The sequence below is a fragment of the Fusarium falciforme genome, chromosome 11, assembly GCF_026873545.1.
Source record: "Fusarium falciforme chromosome 11, complete sequence".
Lineage (NCBI taxonomy): Eukaryota > Fungi > Ascomycota > Sordariomycetes > Hypocreales > Nectriaceae > Fusarium > Fusarium falciforme.
The window spans coordinates 331,122-342,983 of record NC_070554.1 but is presented as its reverse complement, the minus strand read 5'-3'; the positions used below and the strand labels follow the sequence as shown (position 1 = coordinate 342,983).

General features: G+C 51.2%; 4 protein-coding genes across 4 annotated transcripts; 1 reads left to right on the top strand and 3 right to left on the bottom strand.

The window, feature by feature from the left end:
• Window positions 1-627: 627 nt before the first annotated feature.
• Window positions 628-1,608, bottom strand: NCS54_01304200 (Hypothetical protein; the record flags this gene model as incomplete). The annotated part of the gene is made up of 1 exon (XM_053158255.1): window positions 628-1,608. One exon carries the CDS (start codon window positions 1,606-1,608, stop codon window positions 628-630), a length of 981 nt encoding a protein of 326 aa, XP_053014230.1.
• A 463-nt stretch (window positions 1,609-2,071) lies between these two features.
• On the top strand, window positions 2,072-7,484 carry NCS54_01304100 (DUF676 domain-containing protein; the record flags this gene model as incomplete). The annotated part of the gene is made up of 7 exons (XM_053158254.1): window positions 2,072-2,217; window positions 2,265-2,490; window positions 2,541-2,606; window positions 2,665-5,025; window positions 5,096-6,030; window positions 6,085-7,353; window positions 7,403-7,484. The coding sequence occupies 7 exons, from the start codon at window positions 2,072-2,074 to the stop codon at window positions 7,482-7,484; spliced, it is 5,085 nt and encodes a 1,694-aa protein (XP_053014229.1).
• A 110-nt stretch (window positions 7,485-7,594) lies between these two features.
• NCS54_01304000 (Nitrilase) lies at window positions 7,595-8,664 on the bottom strand (the record flags this gene model as incomplete). Its single annotated transcript, XM_053158253.1, has 3 exons — window positions 7,595-8,227; window positions 8,275-8,452; window positions 8,504-8,664. The coding sequence occupies 3 exons, from the start codon at window positions 8,662-8,664 to the stop codon at window positions 7,595-7,597; spliced, it is 972 nt and encodes a 323-aa protein (XP_053014228.1).
• A 612-nt stretch (window positions 8,665-9,276) lies between these two features.
• Window positions 9,277-11,596, bottom strand: NCS54_01303900 (Fungal-trans domain-containing protein; the record flags this gene model as incomplete). Its single annotated transcript, XM_053158252.1, has 7 exons — window positions 9,277-9,705; window positions 9,755-9,932; window positions 9,983-10,138; window positions 10,189-10,398; window positions 10,452-11,324; window positions 11,372-11,454; window positions 11,510-11,596. The coding sequence occupies 7 exons, from the start codon at window positions 11,594-11,596 to the stop codon at window positions 9,277-9,279; spliced, it is 2,016 nt and encodes a 671-aa protein (XP_053014227.1).
• Window positions 11,597-11,862: the final 266 nt, after the last annotated feature.

Below are 11,862 nucleotides of genomic sequence, written 5' to 3'. Positions count from 1 at the left end.
GTTGCGCTGTCAAACGATTCCAACTTGATTGCGGTGGGTGTTGGTGATTCCATCCAGGTTTGGGATCTAACCACTCAGAAGTTACGCCATGAGTTAGACGTCCAGGTAACATCACCCACCTTTTTCTCAGATAAGGAATTGATGTTATATCACAATCAAGCTCATGACACTGTTGAAATTCTAAAGCTGAACACGAGAACTCTTCTGCAAAGCATCCAGCTTCCACACCGCGAGTGGCAAAAGGGGTGGCGACTTGACCCTCACGATCAGTCTCGACTCTGTACAGAATTCGGTATCATTGATCTGACCGACATTCTTCGTGGTCCTGATTTTCAAATTGAGAAAGCTCGGCGTCAGCCTCCCCACAGCCCCCATTATCTAGGCTACGGTCTGAGTCCCGGTGGCGCTTGGATCCTCAAAGGCGGCACTCGCATCCTCTGTTTGCCCCTAGAATATCGTGGGAAAGCAACTGCAGCGGGCTCAACTGTCGCGATCACACACGAGGAGTCGAAACGAGTATCAGTGCTTCGGTTCACGGAGGAGGGATCGGATGAAGATGGAGGATAGTCATGTCAATGAGAATGAGGTTTCGTGTTGTTTAGGTTGCTAGATGTCTCCTGCTCCTACCTAGAAATGATCTACGCCTATTGCCTTCAGTCGCCTCTTCTCATACGCCTTTGTTGCCCTCCAGTTACTAATAAACATGACAAGAACAAACAAAAAGATAAACGCAGCCGCTATCAAAGGAACAATCAGAGAAAACACCGTGAGCCCATAACTCGTATCCTGAAACGCCTTGTTGCCCTCCAACCTCTCGACGCTCAGCCCGACCTGCATGGCTGACAGCGCAACCACGACGTAACCGAGGATACCGGCCAGCACGGAAAAGTTGTCGCGGAGAAGATCACCGTAAACGGTGTGAGATGCCACCCTGGAGTAGCCGCGGAAGAGGAATCCTTTTCGGAAGCTGTAGATCTTGTTGAGTCGGCTGAGACGTAGCTCGCCGTACCAGTATCGAGGGTTCACGCGGTCGTAGCGGTGGTTCTCTAGGAATTGAGCTGCCAATGCCTTCCAGCCCTCCCAGCTGATGGCGTCTGGGAGCAGACCGCATTCTTTGGCGATCCGAAAGTCGCTCCGGTAGGCAATCAAGGCCGTGTAGGAGAATAAAAATCCCCGGGCGCAGGCATCGAGGTTTCCGCGATACGCGTCAATGTGCTGAGCATCTGCCGTGATGCCGACGTGGGCTTTCCAGAAGTCTGGGTCCAGAAGATAAGGAGGGAGGGGCTTCAAAAAGATGCGGTTCCTCCACCAGACCATGTGAAGCGCGACGTCTTCGCAAATGACAATGTCGCGAGAGAGTAGCCGTTGATGATGGAGTGGCCGAGGCGGCATCGGACGGCCACAGATCCAGAGGAGATCATGAATGTCGTTTAGCCGCTTCACGAGCAGCTCTCTCTCCAAGAACTCAGTGTCGGATTGCGGGATGACGATGTCATCCTTAACGCGACTCGTGGCCGGTAGAAGGCTAGTCTCGCTTCGCTTGCTGTGCTTCTCATGATAGTCTGGCTCAAGAACTTGCACTGTAAATGGAGGAGATGATAGATCCATGATAGAATTAAACTTTAATCGAGGTGTGGGTGGGAGTAAAGAAACGTCAAGATCAAAGCCAGGTGGGCACAAGACAAATCCCCCCCAGAAAACCGCCCCATCAGAAGGGAAAAAGTGCGAAATTATCAAGTCCAACGATCGAGCAAGGATCGGGACACGAGCTGACCAGGCATCCAAGACAATTGGGGGCGAAAACCCAGCCATTGGACACTTGGGTCGTACGACTCCATTTAATCTCACCACAGGGGGAAATCTTTTGCGAGGGACGCCGCCCGCTAATGACGGGACTACCCTTTTGTGTCTTGAGGCCCGCTTTCCCGCCAAGCCGAGTTCGCGTGGCTGAAACGATTAAAAAGCAAAGGCGAGGCGGTCTCTGAGCCAACATCAAAAGACGATTCGCGTCCCTTTCAAGGAGGGGGAAGAGCTTTTTCGTGATAATCTCGTCGAGGAGCTCAGTATCAACATGTCGCTTCGTCGGTCGGCAACTCGCAGAGCTCAGGCTAGCAGTGATGCTGCTGGCCCAAGGCAAAAGAGGGGGCTTGCGGATGTTCAGCAGGGGATCAAGCAACTCCACCCCGAACCAGGCTCCGACAAGGAGACAGACATTGAGTATGTGTCACTTCAGCCCTATGAGCCCCTGACTCACGCGTCTTCAGCATCGTCTTTGTTCCTGGTCTTGGTGCCCATCCAATAGACAGCTGGAAGTCTGGAACGACGAAATTCAACTGGGCTGTTGACAAAGAGGGGATTATCAAGGACTTTCCCAATGCACGCGTTTTGCTCTACATGTACGAGTCCGCTTGGATGGGTGGATTCAAAGTGAAGCAGTTTCTTGGCAATCTTGCATCTACTCTTCTGGATGGGTTGGACGGGATAAGAAATGTTGGTACACCATAATACCGCAAGCGACATACACTAACCAAGCCAATCAGGATTCCAAAAAGTCAAACCCGATTGTGTTTATCGGACATAGCATGGGAGGTCTGGTTATCGCCAAGGTTTGATTGATCCCATCATTATTACATGTGTATCACGGCTGGAGCTGACCGGTAACAGGCCATCTGTATCGCAGAGTCCCGTAAAAATGTCTACCCTCACTTGTTTGAGGATATCACCGGCTGTGCCGTCTTCGGTACCCCGTTCAAAGGTGCCCAAGCTGCTTCTATGGCCGTCATGCTCTCGTACATCGGCGAGAAGATGGACAAAGCCGAGCCATCGAAGCTCCTCGAGCTGATGAGACCTGATGATGAGGGACTAAATGAGCTGAGGCGCGACTTTGTGAGAGCCGTGGGAGAGTTGCACCCCAAGATTGCCCTGTTTGGCTTCTGGGAAGAGCACAAGACCCAGTTCTCCGATCTCGGTCCTGTGCCGGAGTTTATCAAGCGTCTCGGGATTCCTCTACCGAAGAATCTTGCAGAGTTTGTCACCAGAGACTCGGCAATCCTGGATTGTATGGACTCGATGGGTTTGGCAGCCAACCATCGAGACTTGGTCAAGTTTGAGAGCTCTAAGGACCTTCGCTATGCCTTGATCCGAAGTCCCCTCAAGAGGTTGATCAATGGTGCCGCTTTGGTGGTCAAGAACCGTCGCAAGTCTACAAGACCCATCGACTGGGACCTCTTCAACAAGGCCATGGATGCTCTTGATGGAGCACGGGTATGGAAAAAGCGGGACGAGATTGAAAAGAAAACTACGCCCTCGTCATGGATACCCGATGAGCCGGAATACGTCGGTTGGCTTTCCAAGGATGGTGGCACTCTGATCCCTCAGCCTCAGGGGTCCGAACCTCTTAAACAAGGCGAATGCCTCTGGATCCGTGGCCCAGATGGAAGAGGCAAGACCAGTGCCACTTTGGCAGCACTCAAGGGTATCGACCACATGATCCAGGCAGGGGCAGACAAGCCCTCAGTCCCCATTCTCCTCGCATACTTCTTGTGCGACAGTACCCCCGATTACGGCACAGCTGAGGAACTCGTCAAGTCACTTGTGTGGCAGCTCATTAGAAGGGATGAGTACCTCGCTTCACACGCCGAGTTTCTGGTAGGCAAGACCGATAAAGTCAAGCCCAAGGTCCAGCCGCTGTTGACAGTCGAGAATCTTTGGCAAGTGCTTCAGGACATTCTGGCCGATAAGACCTTGTCTGACACAAGCATCTATCTTGTCATCAACAACCTTGAAGCGCTCCCAGACTCAGGCTCTACAAGCACGCTCCTGAGCTTACTCAACGCCGAGGTCGAGAACATGGTTGGACGACATGCGAAAGTTAGGTGGATGATCACCAGTGGAGAGTCATATCGCATCGGACAGGCCCTCAAAGGCAAGTCCCTGAGGCTGATTGACCTGGAGGATAAAAAGTACAGCGACCAGGTTCAGTTGGAGTTGAGAAATCATGCCGCTGAGAAGGTCTCTGCCTTGGTCAAGGAAAAGGACTACAGCAAGGCTCTTGCCTACTTTGTCAGCAGCTTGATCGGCAAACGGGCTCAAAACACGCAATGGATCGATATTACATGCGTCCACCTCCAGGAGCTTCCTCACAAGACCGATCTCCAAGTCCGTCTCCAGTTGGAAGTTGTGCCCCAGGAACTCGACGCGCTTCTCAATTTTGCGTGGCAGCAGACTTTTGATGTCAACCGCGCCAGGGTTGCTGAGATCAAGGAGATGCTAAGAGTCTTGGTCCTCACTCAAGAGGACCCGACAGAGCAAGAGCTCGCTCTTCTTGCGGGCTTGGACTCTCCCGCGGAACAGGCAGAGCTTCACGACCTGGTATCCAAGTGCAAGCCGTTGTTAAGCATCAAGCCGACTACCAGATCCGAGACTACGGTTTGCTTCATCGACGCAGTTGTCAAGAAGCACCTCTTGGAGAATGCTCGCAGGATGCTTGGATTATCAGAAGAGGACATCAAGCTACAGCACGGCATGCTTGGCCTTCGAGCATTTGGTCATGTCATGAACGCTCTCAAAGATCTCGGCAGTATTGAGCCAGATGAGGGTGATGACGCGGGACAAAATGACCAATTCTCCGACCACGAGTCCGATGGTGGAGATGACGAAGATGGCGATGACGATGACGATGGCGAAGAAGAAGAAGAAGATGAAGACCCTGAAGCACCTGAGATCAAAGACAAAGCTCATGCTTACGCCGTGAAATATTGGCTTTATCACGCTAGCCAAGCCACTACCGACATTGCCGATGACTTGAGTCGAGAGGCAGAATTCTGGAAGAAGGACTCAGTCATTCGTCGCCGTTGGCTTACAGAGCATCACCGACTTACCGATTCTTTCAAGAACTGGGAACGTGTTGAGTTAACTGGTCTTCATGTAGCTTCCGCCATTGGGTTCAGAGGGTTAGTTGCAGCTCTGTTGAAGAATGGATATGACGACGAGAAGAACATGAGAGACTCGTTGTGTTATACGCCTGTGAGTTCTCCTCGGCAATCACCAAGTTGCAATCATGATGAGTACATGCTAATGTGAAATAACCATCTAGCTTCACTTTGCCGCCGCATTCGGACAGACAGATATCATTGAGGAGCTCCTAAACAAGGGCGCGTCAATCGATGACGGCAAAGAAGACGACCTCCAGACTCCCCTGCATCAAGCTGCAGCCAAGGGCAATGTCAAGGCTATGGTCATGCTACTGCAAAGGGGAGCAGACCCGAATGCCAGCTGCGATACTTTTGGCAGAGTCATTAACGCTGCCGTTGACTCTGGAAACTGTGATGCCGTGAAGGTCTTGGTTGAGAAGGATGTTTCTCTTGAGGGAGAAGACAGCGAGGAAGAGGAAGAGGAAGAGGAGGATGGTGAGGCTGAGGGGGAGAACAAGCAGCCAGGAGATGAAGCCGAGGACGACAATGAGGACGAGGATGACGACAATGAAGACGATGACGACGAGAATGAAGACGAAGACGATGATGATGAAGACGATGAAGACGACGAAGAAGAGTTTATTCGCTCTCCACTGGCCCTGGCAGCTCTCCGCTCAGACCTGACAATGTTCGAGTTCCTCATCAAAAACTACTCGGAGAAACTTCCACCAAAAGAATTCAACAAGGCTCTCGTCAAGGCTGCAGAGAGTGGTCGTCTCGAAGCCTTCAACCATCTCTTCGACTCGTACGAGCACCCCCAAGAGACGTTCCAGAGGGCACTTGAAGGGGCGGCATATCATGACAAGTGGGACATTCTGGCAGTCTTGCTCGAGAAGCGCCCTGGTCTGAACTGTGATCAGCCCTTCTTGAACGCGGCCGAGGGCGATGATGGGGATCAAGCGATTCGGTCGATGGAGGCTATGTGGGAGTATACTAACGGATCCATTTCTGCCGAGCAGTTGGATAAGTCTTTGTATCAAGCCACCGATTTTCAAAACGAAAAGACGGTTCAGCTGCTTCTTAGATTTGGAGCAAGCCCTGATGCCACCGGCGAAGTGTAAGTTGGATCCCCACAGAGAGCTTTTTCTTGCTAATCACGACTTTCCTTTAGGTACGGAAATGCCTTGACAGCAGCAGCATATGACGGCACCAAAGATATCGTCAACATGCTCCTCGACGCAAAGGCTGACATCAACTCTCCCAACGGATGGGCTCTGCAGACTGCTGCCGCTGAGGGTCACATGGACATTGTTGAGCTGCTTCTCAAGCGTGGAGCTGACGTCAATGCACTGACTACCAACGATAACATGAGCTCAGGAACTGCTCTGCAAGCAGCCGTCGAAGCTAGAAATGGGGATATTGTTGCTCTTCTTCTCGAGCATGGCGCTGATCCAAACCTCGGAGGAGGCTCGCTGACATGCCCCATCATCGCAGCGGCAAACAACGGAGAAAAGGAGATCCTGGAGCGCCTCATCAACGCCAAGGCTGACGTGAACCGCTTGGGAGGAGAGTATAATTCGACCCCCCTGACCTACGCAGCCATGTATCTGCCCCAAGAATCTCTGCGGTCTATCCTTGATGCCGGCGCCGACATCAACTTTGCCGATGACGACGGCGACACCCCGCTCATTCTGGCTGCAAGGTCGCCGGATGCCAAGTCTGTGCAGTTCTTGCTTGACCGTGGCGCTGATGTGTTGCTGAGGAATAACAGCAACGACAACGCGTTGGATGTGGCTATGGCGACTGAGGACATTGATTGCATTAAAGCCGTTGCCCAACACGTTTCTGCGATTATGGAGGCTTTGAGAGTTGCCATGGAGGGCGGTGATGCTGCGGTTACGGCTGTTGTTCGAAGTGTTGAGAACCGCAAGCAAGAACTCAACTATGATGAGCCAATTCCTGAGGAGGATGAGAATGAGGATGAAGATGAAGAGGAGAAGGGAGAGGAGAAGGGAGAGGAGGAGACTCAGGGCCCTACTGAGCCGGTCGCTGAACTTGAAGGAGCTTCTGCTGCTGCTGGGGGAGAGAATGAGCAAGTCTCGAGCCGACCTGTATCCGAAGTGAAATCTTTTGACTCTACCAGCACCCTTGTGCCGGATGAAGCAGGAGGCTCGGGAAGCCAGACACCAGACGGTGCTGCAGCTCTGAGGAACAGCTATCAACCTCCTCAGCCAGGGTTTGCTCCCATCAGGAGAAAGCCCATCACCGGCGTGAGGCCCACCCCGTACAGACCATACCAACCGCCTGGTGATGTAACCCAGCAGCCCGGATCTGAACAGAATCAGTATTTCGCCTACAGGCCAGGGGCGCAGCCAGAGCCACCTCAGGCTCCTGAGCAAGCGCCTCAGTGGCCACCCAACCCAGCCGGAGTGGCAGAACAGTAAGTTGGCCTTCTTATGACGATAGTCGAACTTTAACTGACCAGAAAGGATATCTGGATCTGATAGGAAAGAGCATCGATCGTCGTTCTTTGGGATGAAGGCTCCCTGGTCAGGAGAGCGTTACTCCTAGGATTTAATAGAGTATTAGACATGGTAACATATTAATACCTAGTACTCCCTCTCGCTTTCTGAAATACTAGATTCAATACACAAACGCAGAAAATAGTATTGAACCTGAAACTACTTGCTAAGACGAACAGGGAGAGCGGCAGTACCCGTGACGTTGAGGCTCAGGAGATCAGGTCGGGAATAGTGTCCCACAACGTCAAGGTTCTGCTTAGCCTTGGCTCGATCAGCGAGGTCAATCTCGGCATAGACGATACCCTCCGCACCAGGATCGAGAGGCTCCGAGAGCTCGGATCCATCAGGACCGTAGATCATGGTGAAACCTCCACCAGGAGTCTTGCCCCAGGATCCTGAGCCCATCTCCGCCAGCTTAGTGTTGGCCTTGCCCTTTTCACTCAGAACTTCGGTGCAGGTCATGACAAAGCATGCACCCTCCATCGCCATAACCTGAGAAAACTTGTTGCTTGCACTTCCAGAGATGTGGTAGGCCCAGGGCTTGCCCTCTGGGGGCTCCCAGATGAGGGGCCAGCTTGCAACGTGGATGTCGACGTCCTGGGAATACTGGTAGTATCGCAGAAGAGGTTGGGTGTGCTCCCAGCAGTTGAGCCCTCCGATCTTGCCGAACTGCGAGTCGACAACACCCTTGAGGGACTCAGCCTGGCCGTCACCCCAGTAGGCCCTCTCCACATGCGTGGGCTTAATCTTGCGACGGTGGTGGACAATGGTGCCAGTTGGGTCAATGAATGACTATGACTGTCAGTCTGCAGATTCTCGAATCCATGATAGAGGCTCACCTGTGCGATGTACAGCGTTCCTCGGTATCGCTCGCTGTATCCAAGAACAACAAACACCCCAGCTTCGCGGACAGCTGCCTTAATACGGTCCATCTCCTTAGACTCCCTCTCCAACGAGTTGTCAAAGTACTCGTTCATGAAGGGCACATTGTCAAAGACCGAGTTTTGCCAGATGCTCCTTGTATGGTCAATGGGCTAAGCACATTACTCTGAAGGACACAAAACTTACCACGGGTATCCAGGGATAAAGACTTCTGGGAAACCAACAACGTTGGCTCCGTTGCTACCAGCTTCCTTGATCAGAGAAATGACCTTTTCAACGCCGCCTTGGAGATCGTTCCAAACGGGTTCGGCTTGAACGGCGGCAACCTTGATCTTGGAAGAAGCCATTATTGTAAGGTGGTGGTTGACAAGTTGTTCTTAGGATGATTTGTATTATTGTTGTGCTCAAGCTGTATCTTGATCTTCCATCAAAATGGGAAGCATTACACCTCTTATATAATGAATTCTACATGCTGTGTAACTATGTAAGTCACTAGTTGAGGCAATCGTGAGGCTGATCATGCGGGGTGCATGCATATCGGGATAATTGATACCCGCTTGGGAAGCAGATCAACCCTGGATAATTAACACCCGGGTCCCGTACGGTCCGTGTATCAGGAATACCAATAATGGATAATTAATATCCGGACATTGATGGCCATATCATTGAGGACAAGGTGTATCCGTTCGGTCCGGATAGTATCATCTAAGAGGGGACCATAGGCCGAGTGCATGAAGTCGTCAGGGGTCTTATCTTGCAGGATAATCACTTTGGCATTACGCGTGGACAGATGTACTTCTCACTATCATTATCATTCTTTATTCTAATAGAATTGACCAAGGATGAGCCTGTAGTTGTTTTGTGAGGGCTCAGTCTTGCCATTTTCTAGCTCTATGAGTGACACGAACAAGATCCACCTGATTGCTTCATATCAGCGCTAATCGTGCTATTCAACATCCTCAAGCCTCATCCGAAAAGTCAAACGCCATGTTTCCCATGTTTTGGTCAAAAGCCCACGCCTGAAACAGCTCATCAAACATCTCTGGAGGCAACGCCTGCTCTCCACCAGAGCCCACCTCCAGGCCTTGGCCAGTCGGAAAGGCTCCACGCTCATACAGTTCAAACTGTCGCTTATTGATTTCTGGAATGTCCCCCAATAACTCCGGGGTACTGAGAGTGACGCCCCATTGGTCGGCCAGGGAGCGAATTGCTCGAATGGATCGGTTCGCCCAGTCCCAATTTGTGTTCATCTCGTATAGGGCTTTGATGCAGATGCTGAGACAACGCATTGCCTCGTTGTTTGCGTTGGGTGGGCCCATCTTGAGATCTAGTAGATGTATAATTGCTGCCGTGAATATGGGGTGGACCGCAGATATTGGCTGGCATTGCTGGACGTTGTTAGTTACTGCTAAATGATCCAGGGAGCTGACAACTGACATTTGTATAATTGCTCCTGTATATACGAACAATCTTTGCGATTTTGATTGCTGATGATTTGCAAGATTTTGAGTGGACATCTTTGCCTTCAGGGTCGAATTCAACGCAGTTGCGGCCGCGAGACAGAACCTTGAAGAAGGGTCGATGAAGAAGGATGATCGAGTGATGGTATTGAATGCTGCGCGGGCCATTAGCTTGAGAAAGTATCTGAGCGGTGCTATAACTCACTGAAGGTGGTATACATATGGCGGCACAGGGTAAAGACTTGACTCGGACATCTTGAGTGACTTTGGAAGCTGGTCAAACAGCCTTGCAGACCGTAAATGTGTTTCCATGACCCGGTCCTCTCTTTCTCTGTCTGTCCATGAAGAGCGCTGAGCATACCTGATTTTGATCAGTACTCATAGTTTCTGCCATTCGACTTCGCATCTTACAGCTGATCAATAACCTCGGAAGTAATAATCATGATTTCGCAAGTCTTGATGGCATTCTCGGTGATGTGAGACGTCGGCCAGGGCTGTGAGAATTTTCTCTGTTCTGCAGAGAGAAGTGCTGCAGGTCGGTCTTCAAGAATCTTGGGTTTGGCTGTCGTAATGTTATACTCCTGAATGCTAGCAGGTCTACCCATTCCAAGGCAGTACAATCTGAGATGTTTATGTCAGTAATTCTGTATGTCCATTTCATGGATATCCCCTACTTGTCAAGTACATATATGCCCCAAAAGGCGACGTTGCGGGCCTCTACGTCCTCTTCGGAGATGATTCCTCTGGCTGCGTATTGTGTGCAGTCCGACTGTAAACCGAGGTTCATTGCCATGCGTGTTGCCATGCCGATGTACATGAATCCAAGACCCTCGTTGTCGATAGATGCCCAGAACAAGCCCAGCAGTGCCGTCGCTTGAACGGTCGATGTAGTCGGAGCTTCGGATTCATAGTGTAGCATGGTCTTGGCTTGGTCTGCAAAAATATGGCCAGCAGTATTTGCGTCTTCTGGATCCGTTCTGAGCTCTGGTCTCGGTGAGTAGCGCGACGACAGCGCAAGTATTGCGTTCAGCAGCAAAGGTGTGCAGAAGCGGCCAGACCTTTCAACATAGAGATCGACGATGAATGACTCTCTGGGTACAATGTATTGCCATGAATTCTGCCATTTCCAGAATAAACCCAGAAGATGATCACGGAGCTCGTCTGTGGGCTCGAAGAAGGTTGGCAACTGTTGAGCTGCTTCTATACCTCGGTGCCGGGCCTGGACTGAAGAAGCGACCTTGAGAGATGTGCTAGGCATGAGGTCGAAATTGCTCGATGTGCCAAAGAATCGTAGTTCTCCAGCATCGCCTATTGTGAAGCATCCGAGTGCATCTGCGAGATCATCTACCGACTCGGTCTGGTTGGCGTCGTCAGATGGCGACAGGTCGAAGGCGGTTTCCAATGCAGCTGTATTCACCCCTTCTCTCGGCAGCCGGTAGTTAGAATCATGAACAAATAGTGGGTTCGTCTGTGTTGCAAGGGCTAGGCTCTTCTCAAGTGTCTGAATGCGCGCTTCCAAGGCCATGATGTACGCGTTACTTGGACGCCTAACTGCGTGAGATTTGAGACAAATATGAGTGGCAAATTTCTTCACCTTCTTTTGCTCTCCTCTTGAGTATACTCGCACTCTTGCTGGCGATACTTGCAAGCACCGCATTGTGGCTGTTCGCCGTCGCACTGCGAAGGTCAGTGAGATGATATCACACCCGCTGCCTCAAGTTTATTTGCTTGCCTTGGTCCTTTTTACTCGGCAGCCATTGCATGCCAGGGTAATTCTCTTTCTCCCCGGTCGCCGAGCCGGCTCCGTAGTGGAGGACATCTTTGACCTGGGCCTTGGCACCCAAGCAAGCCCTCCACTAGCAATACGAGATTGTCGTCACCTATCAACCCGATACACGTCTCCTTCTCAGGAGGCAACGTTGTCCAAAATGAGCGGGGTTGCTTTGATATAAACTTGGCAAGATATGGAGTGATCCGGCAGATAAGTTGTTCCAGAATGATCTGAGCCAACGAGCACTAGTAAACTTTGATAACTAATTGAGGCCTCTCATTGATCCGAGATGGGATTTAAAGTGCGGGGAAGCT